At 38.9% G+C, this 15,411-nt stretch overlaps 1 protein-coding gene and 1 pseudogene across 2 annotated transcripts in view; both read right to left on the bottom strand.

Moving 5' to 3' along the window:
* Positions 1 to 2,796: 2,796 nt before the first annotated feature.
* LOC149023276 (receptor kinase-like protein Xa21) lies at positions 2,797 to 6,893 on the bottom strand (annotated as a pseudogene). The gene is made up of 2 exons (XR_016171512.1): positions 4,140 to 6,893; positions 2,797 to 3,691 (listed from the first exon to the last, which is right to left on the bottom strand). The product of XR_016171512.1 is annotated as a receptor kinase-like protein Xa21 (transcript).
* Positions 6,894 to 7,743: 850 nt separating this feature from the next.
* LOC149023277 (putative LRR receptor-like serine/threonine-protein kinase At1g67720) overlaps positions 7,744 to 15,411 on the bottom strand; it is a 53,947-nt gene continuing 46,279 nt past the window's right edge. Inside the window, exons 12-15 of the mRNA XM_089142725.1 lie at positions 12,503 to 12,588; positions 12,213 to 12,399; positions 9,051 to 9,186; positions 7,744 to 8,875 (exon numbers count right to left, since the gene is read on the bottom strand). Of these exons, the coding sequence (XP_088998851.1) occupies positions 8,540 to 8,875; positions 9,051 to 9,186; positions 12,213 to 12,399; positions 12,503 to 12,588 (745 nt within the window). The 3' untranslated portion in view covers positions 7,744 to 8,539. The remainder of the gene's footprint in view (positions 8,876 to 9,050; positions 9,187 to 12,212; positions 12,400 to 12,502; positions 12,589 to 15,411) is intronic.

Below are 15,411 nucleotides of genomic sequence, written 5' to 3' on the forward strand. Positions count from 1 at the left end.
CTTTGGTGAACGTAGGCATTGCCGAACCACATTAAATTCATTGTGTGTAGTTTTCTTATGTTTCTTCTTCATTTGTATTTGTGTATCTGTATTTCCAACAAATGGTATCAAAGCAAGGTTCGGTGGACTCATCACCTAAGGTTTACGGAGATCTAAGAATGAAATGAACGGTGCAATGAGAATGGAAAAGACCTTAACATATTTATCAAAAGTACGATTTTTTGGTTTAGAAATCTTGGAATTTTTTTTATTTTTTACCTTTTATCTTGTGGTTCATACATAGATCAACGATCAAGTACTTTTAGTTGATGACGGTTATGAAGGGCATATATCAGGTTGGTATTGATCTTGTGGGTTCATACAGAGATCAACTGTGTTAGGAAAGGCACAGATCAGGCGAATTATACAGGCATGTAGGGAGTGTAAAAATAAATAGAGTTCCAATTAGCACTTGGGCAAGGGGTACAAGCAGACAAAATTTGCAAGTTGTTACGTACCAAACAAGAGTGATTCCAAAAGGAAGACGGTTTTGCTTCAGATTTGGTGACTAGTAGGGATCTCCCAGAGCTAGCTCCAGTAGCAAGAGAAGTGGAGCCATGTCACGTCGTATGGCAGTGATGAGTTGTACGAGATACCCCAGGTTTTGTGGTGTTTGTTATGCTAGTTTTAGTGATGGCGATTAGGATTGTATCCCTGGAAGGCATGTAGGCCATGCGGTAATGTGTAGCAGATACATAGGGCCAGTGATTGCATATAGACGACGGCAGTGATTTTCTTCAAGATAGTTTGCAGAATTCAAACCAAGGTGGAGATTTAGGTTTCAGTGTCTTGTATTATACGGGTCCATATAATGACAATTAGGTTGTATTTGTAATTGGATCAGGATTTTGGGTCAATTACTTATATTAAGTTTTCCTATAAATAATCTTTGTGGGATAACCTAGATGTATCAATCCTTATAGGGGATTGAGGAACCCATCATTGAGGATAAGGATTATGGACAAGTAAAGAGGTAGCACTTTGTGAGGTGTGATAGTATGAGATTTCCTAGAATAAGTGGAATTTATTTTCTCTCTGGTTGAAGTAGGCAGGAGTTTGCCAAACCATGTTAAATTTTCCATGTGTATTTTGTTTGTGTTTCTTCATCATTCGTACTTGTGCATCTGTATTCCCAACGTAACATGCTAGGACCAAAATCCTTTGTGAAGCTAAAGTGAGTGGAAAAAATCAAAGTTGAGTATGAGGCTGAAATAAGTCAGAATTGTATTATATGAATTTTGTGCCCATTGAAATTGAGCAATCGGGGTCCAATAATTGTTGCGTAGAACTTAGGAGTTGCTTTGAGAAGTCCTTGTGTAAAAAATTGAATACTATTATTATGTTGGTAGGCTACAAACAGAAAAAATTGAGTTGTAATATTTTTGTGTGGCTCAAAAAAAAAAAATCCCTAATCTTGAAGGATATTCAAGTTGAGGGTGCGCTTCTAGCACATTTGGAGGCAGCCTCTTTTAGAGGCCTAAAGTCCAAGGAGATATATGGCTCGATCCTTCGTTCGCTCCACATTCCCCTCCCCCCATCCCATCCCAAAAGGGCTATGGGCCCCTAGTCATGACGACTGGCCTCCACTTGTCACACACACAAAAAAAGAAGAAGAAGAAGAAGAAGAAGAAAAGAAAGATAATCAAAGTTGGTAAGGGAAGATCGTAAAAAAAATGAATGATGAATTGGACTCCTCACACCTATAAAGTCAATCACACAGATTCTTTTAGTGCTCTTTGCTGTTTTCGATGAGAATAATCAAATCAAAGGCCTTTGACATGACCCAAGAATAAAATTTAAAAAAGAAAAAAAGAAAAAAAAGAAACATACCCTCATATGACTTCATTTATTTAAATTTCAACAGAGCACTCAATTGAAAAAGGAAAATGAAGTTTCTCCATGAGGTGTGATGAATGGGAGTTGCACCAATAGTTTTCTAAAAAATGATATTATTTAGGGATAATTACTGTTGCCCCTGTAGTTTGATTTTATTACTAATAAAACCCTGTTCTTTACAAAATTACTGTTGCCGTTAAGTTTGAATATTTAATGTCTAATTTGCCTTTCATTAAAATTAAGAAACTAAAAGACGATTCTATCCTATTTATAAAACCATATTAAATGTCAATTTTACCCTAAACTTCATTTATTTTGAATTATGAAATGGACAAAATTCAAATCCGATTTGGTTTCCCACCTTTACTAAACTTCATTTATTTTGAATTTTTTTAAGGTAATATTCAGTTTCCAATTTGAGTTGAATTCGATTTCCCTTCCTCTTCAGTTTCTATTTGAGTTTTATTCAATCATTCTTTCTTTATTTGGTATTTTTTGTTTTTTATTTTTTATTTTTTTTTATTAAAGAATAAAACGGATTATAGTTTTTTTTCCCACAGTTAATTAAGGGTACTACTGTAACTTGATAAAAAGGTAAATAAATAAAGAGATAAGTATAAGGGTATTTTGGGGTTTTTGAGAAAATATAAAGATGCCACATCATCAGTTAACTAACGGAACTTAACGGTAGGGGGGCAATAGTAATTATAGACAAAGTTGAAGGTTGGATTAGTAATTTTGAAAAGTACAGGGGATACAATAGTAATAAAATCAAAATACAGGGGGCCAATAGTAATTATCCCTATTATTTATATCTTACGAAACCTTATCTTTGTAGTAGATCAGAGAAAAAACTGCAACAATATGTCCCAATTCATGTACGCACATACTTATCACATACGGGATGAAATGTTAGCTTCCTTCTTTTTTTCCTTCTTTTTTTAATAAAAGGATTAGACTTTATTAAATTTTAGAGAAAGAAACTACACGCTCAATGGAACCAAAACACTCAACCCTGCAACAACAGTTGCCCCTCATACATCCAACTCCACTAGTTCCTATATCAAAATAAATAAAAAACACTCCATATCTTAGCTAATCCTAAAGCATGGGAGCTCCATGGCATCCCACTGTAGCTCCTTCTGAATATGTTCAGGCTGAACCACAATTGGGGAAGAAGTCTGATCCTTAGCAGCAAATTTTGCAAGAAACTCTGCAATATGATTCACTTCACGAAAGCAATGCGACATCCTCCAGTCAATAGAATTCAAGAAAGCTAGGTTTCAGTGCATACCAATCCTGCAACACAAACCACGCAGAAAAAGGAAGGAAAAAGGGAGAAAATAGAAAAAGTTCAAAAGGAAATGTTGAGTATGATGATTCATAACTCTGAGATCATATTTTAGTTAATTTCTCTCAGTGGTAACTTCAACATAAGTTTCTCTGATATGAATTAATTCTTTGACTACATCATTTATATGCATTCGATCCCAGGGTGATTCATTTGAACAAGCAACTCCAATTCTAATAACTGAATTAAGGCACTCGTGCGTTCTACCCTTCATGTATCCTTGATTGCTAGTGATACTGGCAACAATTTTTCCTGACACTTCTTCATGTTCCTCTATTGGGAGAAGCAAGGGGTCAATAATAGACATCACTTCATCATGCAAAGTCATTCCAGCCCAGTTGTGAAGATTGAAGTTATTTGTGAACATTTCATCAGTCGGCCGCTTCCCTGTGAACATCTCTAACAAGAGAATCCCATAACTATATACATCACCATGAGTTGAAACAATGGCATTTGCACCATATTCTGCAATTACTCATATTAAGTAAGTAATTTTGTAATTAATTGGGGGAAATAGAACTAAAGTCTATTCGTCTAAATTGGAAGAATGACATGCCATTGGGAAGCTTATTTTACCTTGACAAATAGAGGATTGTGCTCCTCTCACACCCCCTTCCCTATATATTTAAGAGGGAGGCCCATCTTTGAGCATTAATAAAGTGGACAAAGTTGGGCTCTCCTCCTAAACATGTGGAGAGGTGGGTGTGAGGGGAGTGCAATCCTCTATCCCAATGGCCCAACGGGTAGAGGATCCCAACTCTAACGTGATACACAAGCTCATTAAGCTAAGTTTGAGAAAAAAAATGTCAGAGTGCTCATTAAGCTAAGTTTGACAAATCTAAGGTACAGTAAGTCACTTGTAAAATAGAAGGAGAAAAAGAATTATACATAATTGATGGAAGAGTTACATTACCTGGTGCAATGTATCCAATAGATCCTTTTATCCCAGTCGAGCTAGGGTGGTGTTGAGATCCACATGTGGTTGTTGACAGAATTCTTGATATGCCCAAGTCACCCAAATGTGCAGTCAAATCATTGTCAAGAAGAATATTGCTTGGTTTTATGTCACAATGAATAATCTGCATATGACAATGGTGGTGAAGATAATCCAATGTTACTGCAACGTCAATAGCAATATTCAATCTCTGAAGTAAGTTTAAATGCCTACACTCATCTTGTAACCCATTTATATGTGAATGTAACCACTCCTCCAAATTCCCGCATGGCATGTACTCATATACTAAAGCCTTAAAATTATTTCCTTTAAAATCTATACTTGAGCAACATGTCAAGACTTTAACAAGATTACGATGCCGGATGTTTCTAAAGGCTTCACATTCAGCAATGAAACTTTTTGAAGCATCTCTTTGTTCTATATTGAAGACCTTTACTGCAACAATTGTTTCCCCATGATTGAGAGTGCCTTTGTACACGCAGCCAGAACTCCCCACTCCAATTAAATTTTCTGAAGAGAATCCATTGGTAGCTCTATGGAGCTGAGCATAAGAAACATTAAACTGAGGATCCCCCATAAAGATTGACGGTGATTCTTCCCTTTTCTTTCTTCTACAGTAGATAATGAAAAAGGAGATCATAAAGAGTAAAAATAGAGAGACCCCAGAACCACATATGGTGAGTATCAGCTTAAAAACACGAGGCCTGCCATGTTGTTTAGGATTTTGGGTTTGACATGGTGGCAAATGAAGTTTTGGTATACCTCCACAAAGCCTATTGTTTCCAAAGACTGAAACTGCACTCGCATTTCGAAATACCCCTTCTACAGGTACCTCCCCTCCAAATGATTAAATGATAAATTCAAATTTTGAAAAAGTTTAAAGCTTGCCAAGTATTTTGGGATACCACCAGAAATATTGTTTTGTGAAAGATCTAAATCTTGAAGACCTCTTAGAGAACTCATAGCCGATGGAATAGATCCTTGAAACAAATTAATCTCCATAAAAAGGTGCTCTAGACTTGTACAAGCACCAAGAGTGGCAGGAAGTTCATCAGTCAACATGTTCTTAGAAACATCTAAGATTTCAAGATTGATCAGTCGACCCACTTCTGAAGGTAGAGAACCAATGAAATAGTTCCCACTCAAGTTTAGCTCTATTAACATTGAAAGATCAAACATCTCCTTGGGAATCGTACCATTGAAACCATTACCAGAAAGGCCCAAGCGTAACAATTGCTTGCATTTTCCAAGACTTGGTGGTATTTTTGCACTCAATCTGTTACTATCTAGATAGAGATCATTCAACAAAGTTAGGTTTCCAAGAGAAGTAGGGATGTGCCCTGTGAATCTATTCCCAGACAGATAAAGTTCAATTAGCATATGAAGCTTCCCAATTGAAGTTGGAATACCTCCTTGTAGTAAGTTACCATCTAGATATAAGCTTTGCAAGCTTACAAGGTTCCCAATTTCCAGGGGGATGTTTCCATATATTTGAGTTAGTGGCATCGAAAGCTCTGTAAGTTGGATCGACAAGTTCACAATTGAGTTGGGGAGCATACCATCAAACTCATTAAGACCGAGCCACAATCCTTCTAAACTACTGCAGTTGGTCAATGTGTTGATAAAACTAAGGTCATCAGCCTCTCCACTTCCCAAATGATTTGCGGCCAAAGAAAGTATCTGTAGTTTAGACATGCCTCCAAAATGAATACCCACTTTCCCAATAAAATTGTTTCTCTCAGCATTAAATACAATGAGTTTCGAATGATTGGATATTGAAGTTGGAATTGGTCCATCAAAGTGGTTTCCAGCAATTTGAAGTTCCCATAGATCAGGAAGACTAAAGCCTAAATTTGGTGGAAGACTCCCTCTAAGTTCATTATCTAAGAAATCTAAAACACCCAGTGAGGAAATATTACATAGTGTGGAAGGGATGGTACCAGACAACTTATTCTCAGCAAGGCCAAGATGAATTAATCTTTTCATTTGACCGATGGATTCTGGAATACTTCCACTAAATTCATTCCAAGCTGCTGAGAGGGTATCAAGGGATGAAAGATTCCCAATGGAAGGTGGGATCCGTCCTGACAGCTTGTTTTCATAAAAATCAAGTAATCTAAGTTTCGACAAGCTTCCTAGTTCTACTGGAATTTTTCCAACCAGATTGTTACCGCCCAATCTAAGGTTTAGAAGATTGGAACAACGTGATATGTTGGTTGGTATTTCCCCTTCAAAAGAATTGTTATTTAGAAACATATAACGAAGTCTTGGTAGAAAGCTTACTTCATAAGGGATTTCACCATGAAAGCTGTTGTTTTGCAGTGAAATTTCTTGAAGGAAGCTGAGGTTTCCTATTTCTGATGCCAAGGTTCCCACCAACCCACTTGACTGTAAATCCAAAGTTATGACTCTGTTTGGATGTCGTCGACCACATGCAACACCCAGCCACTTGCAATAAGGGACAGAATCATTCCAGGAGCTCAAAACCTGAAAGGGATCCTGGGTTATGTGAGCCTTGAAGGCCAGCAAGGTTAGCCGATCTGTTCCATTTGATTCATGTAATTGTGCCACGCCCATGCAGCTGCTGCACCAGAGAAGAAGAACGGCATCAGTGCAAATCAACCAAAGCACCCACATAAAACCCATCAATCAAACTCAATTTTGAAGGAGGCACTGAAGCAGAACTCTAGAGTTGGGTTTATGAGTTGAGAAGCTTACAGAATTCATGAATGAACTCTCTATAAGATTGTTAGCTTTTATATAGGGTCATTGCTTCTCGATGTGGATGGTTGCTAGCCTTTAAATTAACGCCTGCAAATGTACGACGTAGTCATTACGGGTCAGCAAATGTTCGATGTAGTCATTACTGGTCATTGCTTTTGGAATGAAATTAAGACAAATCAACCATGCTGTGCTGCAAGCAAATTCCAAACAAAGGTCACCAGGAACATTAAATGGGGAGAGTTAATTTTATCTCGATCACTGTCAATAGTGCGTGTAGATCTTGTTTGTATGGCAACCATCGTCAATTGCCCAGGAAACGAAAAAGCAAAATCCCAAGTCTGTGTGTATCGTTTGCAAATTGAGATACTTGAAAGTCATCAACCGTATAAAATGGTGTAGAATTTGCAAGCAACTTAGTCTATTACTCTATTGATGATAGCGAAACTCAGCCACTGGAGTCGGTTTAATTACTTCTACTCATGGTACACTGTCTTATATCACCGAGTCGCTAAGGGGCGTCACGACTCCCCAGCGACGCGAATTCTGCAAAAAGTCCGCGAAATGTCGACATTTTGGCGATATATTATCGAAAAGTCGACATTTCGGCGATATTTCACCCAATTCACATATTTAATAAAGATTTATTCGGGTTTTCACCGGTTTTTCGTTCAATTTTTGCCAAAGTGATGTAGAATCTCTACAGGCTCCCCTGTGTCTATCGACAACAAAATGTGAAGCATGAACCATACTCACCATAATTGTAAATTTTAGTACATCTATTCACTAGTTGCGCATTGTGTTCTCTTTGCATTGCTTTATATGAATTTTCCGAACTTCCAGTTTTGCCTGCATATAGCCAGACATGTGCCAGTAAAAAACTTTAGATTAAGTGATGCTTCAAGCCAAAAATAATGTTCTCAATGTGTTTATTGGCCTCAAATTATGCTACACGTCAAATTTCAGGTCTGATTTTTTATCGAACCCCAACCAAAGTCGCCAAACTTTTGACGACATGTCGCCCGAGTCGCTGTGTCGCCAGGGTCCGACACGGTCGATATGTCGAACCTTGCTTCTACTTCCGTGTCTTTCCACAAAGGAAATTCAAAGCACCTTTTAGAGAAATCATATTGCCCCGAGAAGAAGGCAGCTGACTCAATTAACGGTACTGTGGGACAGTGCCATAAAAAACCGCATTAATTTAATTGATTGTCAATCAAACCTCATTAAATTTGTTTGGAGAAAAAGAAAAGAACACAAGCAGCAAAAGCTGAAACAAAAGGACAAGAAATCAACGAAAAGGCGAGGCAAGCATCGGTTGCAATCACTGGACCAAATGCTAATAGAAAATGGGGAACAAAGGGAAGGTGGGGCTCTGGAGCATTTCCAGGCAGATGAAGATCTGGAACTGGAGATGCAGTTGCCCTTCGGTAATCTAAGGCTTCACGTCAATAAAACTGTCAAGAATTTCTATACATTTCCATGGCATTTTTCCTCTTACTACTTTTCTCAAGCATAGAAGAGCATAGGACGACTTGTATTACTCATAGGCATTAACTTCAAAACATGCTAGATTGGAGGAAAATTTAATAATAAAAATACCAAGATATTTATACATTGGTAGGTGGAGAAGTAGCCTATCTAGCAGATGGATGCCTGATAGATTCATCAAATGAAATGTATGGCTCTGCAACTCCAAGATCCATGGAGCCGACATTGACAGGAGACTGTATAGATCCCCTCGACAGATCACCGGAGTTACCTTCTCTTCTGACTTCTGCTCCCCGTTCAATCGAGATTGCATCCTGAATTTCCTTCAACACTTCTGATATTGATGGCCTCATACTCCCGTGAGATTGGACACACATCATTGCTTTCTCAGCGATCTTCCACACCGACTGGATGTCGAATTCATTTTGCAGTGAAGGATCAATAATTCCCTGAATATTCCCACTCTCAATGTGTGTTTTTGCCTGCAATATGATGGGCCACCATTTCAGGAACAAACAGGAGCAGATACAACTGCCTAGATAGGAGTTACAAATTTGCAGTGAAGTTAAAAGACATGGTTCAGCTCTCCTGGTTTTAGCTGTGGCATGTAATAGGCAAGCAAGGCACCCTAGATCAGAAAACAAAAGCATTACTGACCCATTGGACAATGTTGCGGCAGTTAACACCAAAGCTTTCATTAGATATCGCTTCTTGACCTGATATCAACTCAAGAAGAATGACACCAAAACTGTACACGTCACTCTTGTCTGTCAACTGCTGAGAGACATAATACCTGCATGTCGAGATACAAAATCAGCCATACTGGAAAGAGAGCATAATGAACTGATACTGAACAAGATGCTACAAAAACAACATGCTATAATGTAACTGCTTTGATTGCCTAGCATCGTCAAACCAATTACTTGTGGCCACCAAATCAGTAACTCAATGTTAAAACAGAAATGGGGTGGAAGTACATCGAAATACACCAAAATATGCACCCACATCAAGGCAGAAGAAAATTATAATGAAAGGGAAAGCAGACTGGGATAATATTGAACCACCCAGCCTACCTACATCAGCAGCATACTTCTTCTTCCAACCCCAAAGTCAAGGCTCAAGAGCACAGACAAACCCAAGGAACTATAACCCAGCAGACAACTGTTATGACATAGATTTCAAGTGCAAAGAAGAGCTGCGAAGCAAGCAGTTTACTGTTACAATGGGTTTATAAACCATCTACGCATGCAGCAGGCAGACTAGGGGATTCAGGAGGGAACAAGGATACATTAATCCTCCGCAGTTCAAGAAGGGTATTCTAGGAAGTGTATAGATTACCTACTAGAAAAAGAAAGCACTTTGTAGTATTTCTCCACTCAAAGAAGTAACCAATAAAATCCAAGTTTTGACAAATTATTTGTATATTTAACAACATTACATTTTAACTTCTGAAAATGTGACTGAAACTCTCCGCACACACCAAGACATTACCACTCCTTTTGAATTTTTTTTGCACAGTAGCCTGTCAAATCCATGATTTGTAACATTACAATGCCTCAATGGCGGAAGCAGTTTAAGATATCCCTCAAAAGATACAGAGAAGTTCACTCGAAAGAAATGTAAGTTCATATAATATTCTGAAACTTAGAATGTCACCTGCATGTTTGAATGATAGGTTGCACCCTAATGAATCACTAGGTTGACCAGTTGTGTTTGAAAGTAGGCTACAAGCACACATTCAAAATACAAGAAGCCATTAAGGTCATGCCAAAAAGCTAAGTACAGCATCTAAATTATAGACTATAGATTAGGGGTTCAATCCTTGAAACCAACTAAATATTCCATGTCTATGCAAGCTACAAAAAAACTGTACGAAATTCCATTAGTAGTTTACGGTTTTAGAGTCTAAGCTTGATAATTCAACACTTCCATTTTACCTTCATAGAAGGGGTTAGGGTAACTGATTTGAACACAAAGACCCCTGCCCAAAACCCTAAGTGGGGTCCACAGGAGAGGATCTAAGAAGTCACCATTAAGTAGCCGAACCTTACAATAGGGGTATATTGGGCATTTTAGCTCTCAATTTACTCCTGAATTTAATTTCAGATTTTGGTTGAGTCTATCTAAGTTTAATTTGGATTTCTTTTCAGTCTTCTATTGAGAGTCCACTTTGATGTTAAGTTGGTTGCTTGTGTCTCAAGTTATCTAATTAGCATGTGCTTAAATAGATAATTTAAAACATGTAATGAGATTCCAATCCAATGGCTGAAATCTCGTAGCAATTTGATTCCTTTTTGATTTTAGATAAGAAGCCAATTTGTTATGTAATGGAATCCTTATCCATAAGGATCTCCTAAGTTGAGTCTTGAGTCTGTTATTTTAGGCTATAAATAGCCTCTTCATTGTAAGTCATTTTCAGATTTGATGAATTAAAAATTTTGAGTGTCTAATTGCCTAAGTGTGGCAGGGTTCCTAGGGGGAGACCCTGTGGCTGTCATTGAGAATTCCTGAGATAATCCCAGCATTCAAGCAAGCCAGAAATCAAGTTCTGAAGCATCAAACAGCAAGAACAGCAACCATCTTCAAGTTTCCAAGCCATCCCAAGTCACAGCCCTTGTCCACCTCCCCCCCAATCAACACAAGCCTCCCCTCCACCTCCTGTCCCACGCACCCTTCCCAACCCCTTCCCTCACTTGTCTGACCTAGCTACCACCCCACCCCCATCGGAACTCCTTGCTGCCCCTTCCCCTTCAAGTCCCTGCAACCTCAGCCCCTACCACAAATCTAGAGGCCCTTCCCCCTTCTTCCTTCTTACCCACAGCTTCAAAACCCTAACCACATTAGGTTTCCCCCATTCCCTGCTCAGTTTCACACCATTCCACCCTCATTAGAATCAAAAAAGCTTATGTAACCAAATCCTAACCTTAGTTTCCCCTAATGAGCCCTATTTCTGAAGACCGAAAAATTCTTGCACTTCATCTTCTTCAAGAGGAATTGCAAAAATTTTTGAAATTTCAGAAAAAACCCTAAACCTTCATACCTCCGCGTTACCTTCTCTGAAACAGTTCCTAAACTGCAGAATTGTGACATCCCTAGTTCTAAACTGCAGGACAACAGCCCATTCCCCAAACCCCAAACCTAACCAAATCCCAACTGCCCTAGGACTTGAAATTTCAAATCTGAATTTCAACTTTTGATAAGATTCAGATCTAAGTTTCAGACCCAGACTGTTGAAGAAATCCCCAGAATACCTACCATACCTTCCCTGGAAACTCCTAGGCAGCCACATTCTAGGGAAGTTACCACCTAAACCCTAACCTTAGATCCGTGGTTTACATCAGTAACCTAATCCAATAGAGCAGCAGCTTAATGGTCAACTGGTTCAGCAGGCAGGGGCCAACCTCCACCTTAGAATCCTTTTATTATGATTAAAGACATCAAAAGTGGGACCCCAGCCAAAAAGTAACAACAATTGGTAGTTTAAAGTCTCCAGATCCCAGAGCTGAAGAAGGATGATTAATATTCGTAAGTGTAGCCTTGCCTTAGATAAAACATTCAACCCTGGTCCTGATAAGCATCAGTCCTCCCTACTCACTAACAAGATTGTACAAATTTCTTGTGGACTCAATCCAACCCAGCAAGTGGAAGTCCAATCCACTAAGGATCAATCTGGATCGCCGATCCAGAAAAGTCCCTTTGGTGTCAAGAAAAGACATCTAAAAGTTGCATTAATGGACAAGAATACTGCAGTTGGTCATCTCCAGCTTGAGTTTTCATTACATTGTGTTACCAACCATGTGACTGGGGTTAGGGCCTTACTCAGGATCTAGATATCCTACAGTTCCTCGAACAATGCTTGAGACATGTGCAGCTCCATCTACTGCAAGTTTTGATAGACCAAAGTCTGAGACCTTTGCTTTCATGTGCTTGTCAAGAAGGATGTTACTACTTTTCAGATCCCTATGGATGATGGTTGGAACACAGCCCGTATGAAGGTACTCAATCCCTGGAAAAAATAATTCAAGACTCCAGCAATCAATTATTTCTCCAGATAATTAATAAGGTTTCTCTGCCAAACTCAGAGTTATACTATTTCCTTCAATATTAACCTTTTGCAGCATCTTCAGCTATCTCCAGGCGCTTGAGCCAACTGATACTTCTCTCTCGTGTCAAAGGTCCTGAAATTTTTGTGCAACTGAGTTAAAACCAAGAATTCAGATCTCAGTCTTATAGTCCAGATCAGTCCTGGGTGATACTTATTAGGAGTCTATATAGGAGTTAAGTTAGAGTTTGTATTCATATAGAATTCTATTCCTTGTAATATCTACTTTCCACTTAATTATAAATAGGCTTGAGATCTGGATCAATGCCTTCTACTCTCGTTTCTTCAACATGGCATCGAGCCTAGTTCGATTAGTATGTTCTTCTATTTTTTCTGTGTCTTCAAACCTATAAACCCACGCAGATTTTTTTCTCCAAAACCCTTCGCAGTTTTTTCTTGGTCTTCAACAACCTAATTCTGCAACCATCGTTTGCAGAAATTTTTTCCCTTTTCAAACCCATCGCACCGCACCGCTGCACTATTTTTCAGTTCCACCTAGAAGACCGAGAAGAAAAAAGGAAAAAGAAGAGAAGAAAACCACAACCTGCTGCTGCTTCTTGGATTAGAAAAACAGAATCCAGCCACAACCTGCTGCTGCTTCTTGCGATTAGGTAAACTGAATCACAGTGGCTAGGCCAGAAGAAAAGGAAAGAAGAAGAGAAGCCACCATCGCCATCGCCTTCACCTTACTGCTGCTGCTGCATCATCTTCCCAATCGTGCGCAACATAAATCTTTGATTTTTCAGGTGTGTGGAAGAAGATATCGATTGTTATTTGGTTGGTTTTTTGGGTTCAACTTCTGATTTGGTTTTTTAGTTCATTGTTTGGTTCAATTCTTGGTTCATTGTCCAAAATAGACTAGACCAGAACCATATTTTTCGTTTTTTTTGTCTCTCGGTTCTATTAGACCGACCAGAATTTTTCTTTGGTTCAAAAAAAAAAAAAAAAAAAAAAAAGAGGGAAAGGAGATTTGATCATATCATTGTTTGGCTATTGCATTGTGCGCGTTTTATTTTTTTTCCAGGTGATCAAGAACTGCAGACAATTTTTTCAACATGGCAACTATCGATGGTACTACTGCTCCCACCGGACCCGAACATTACCCAAATTTTCATCCTCTTTCGGTAAGATTTGATGGGACAAATTATTTGATTTGGTCACGATCTGCTTACTTAACTATTGCTGGAAGAGGACTTGTTGGATACATTACGGGCACCACTATCAAACCTTCTACCACGGCTTTCCCAGGAAAATGGATCTCAATGACTCTCTTATTATGTCATTTCTCTTGAATTCCATGATTCCAAATATTGCCCGTGGATATCTATTACTTGATACCGCTGCCCAAATCGAAGGCTACTACCGAAACATATGGACGTGGGAAATGATGCACAGTTTATGAGCTACGAAAGAAGCTTCATGAGACTACCCAAAAGGAACCGATCGTGGCCCACTATTATGCCGAGTTGCGATCTCTTTGGCAAGAGTTGGATCATTATGGGGATTATCACCCCACTAATCCGAGATGATGTGGCGACTTATAAGAAGCACATTGATAAGATTCGAGTATATGACTTCTTGCGGTTTTGAACGTGAGTACGATCGATCGTAGTACAAGTCTTAGTCGTTCTCCCTTTCCTACACTAGAACGCCTTATGCTCTTGTTCAAGAGGAAAGTCGTCGATTAGCCATGCTTCATACTCCTATTTTGGAGAAATCAGCTTTACAGTTGCTCGCACTAAATCTGATCCGGCTAAGGAGATTGTCAAGTGTGAGCACCGTCACAAACCCTATCATACTAAGGAAAATTGTTGGAAACTCCATGGGAAGCCCGCTGATTTTGAGAAAAAAGAGCACAAAAAAAGGAAAATCAAAGCTCATATCTCTCGAGACAGCTTTCCACAAGACCTCTCGAGATGTTGGTCTCTCACGAGGAGTTAACTTCTTTGCACGTATTCTCGCAATCTTCTACCGCCTACAGCCTCTACCACTCGCTTTCCTCTACTAATCAAACCAACTCCTACCTTGCTACTGTCAGTAAAACTTTTACAAGCTTCCAAGTTTCTTCGCTTTCTACTCCTTGGATTATTGATACCGGAGCCACAGATCATATGACGTTTTTATCCTCTTTTTTCTTACAATATTCTCCAACTTCGGAAAGGATAAAGTTCAATTGCCGATGGCTCCTATTCTTCCATTGCTGAAAAGGGACCATTCAACATTCTCCATCCCCTCGTCTTTGTCTAAAGTTTTACATGTTCCCTCTTTCTCTACTAACTTGCTCTCTATCGCCAGCCTTACACATGACTTAAATTGTAAAGTGACATTTTTCCCATCTTATTGTGTCTTTCAGATCCGTAACGGGAAGGAGATTGGACGTGGTAAACTAGACAATGGACTTTATTTGCTCGAGCCGATTAAGGATCTACTTCTCTCTCGACTACATCTTCTAATCAGTCCATTCGGTAATATCGACCTTCATCGTGGCACCGTAGGCTAGGTCACCCCCTCTAGGAACTCTTAAGAAAATATTTCCCGATTTAGTTTCTTCTGTAATGAGGATGATTTTTTTGTGAAGCCCGCATTTTTGCGGCACTGCTCTACTTATTTACCTTCTCTTCATAATAGAAAAAATATTCCTTTTATGTTAATTCATACCGATGTGTGGGTCCCCCCACGTGTGTCTATCACCGGCCATAGGTACTTTGTTACTTTTATTGATTGTCACTCTCGTTCTACATGGATTTATCTTTTAAAACAAAAAATGAAGTTTTCCGATGTTTTCGTGATTTTCATAATATGATTAAAACTCGCTCAATGCCACCGTGAAGATCCTTCGCAGTGACAATGGCACGAGTATATTGATGGTGAATTTCAAAGATATCTCTCTCGACTGCATAATACATCGACTAGTTC

Source organism: Hakea prostrata, chromosome 2, assembly GCF_041222555.1.
Source record: "Hakea prostrata isolate BN-2017 chromosome 2, UWA_Hpros_2, whole genome shotgun sequence".
Lineage (NCBI taxonomy): Eukaryota > Viridiplantae > Streptophyta > Magnoliopsida > Proteales > Proteaceae > Hakea > Hakea prostrata.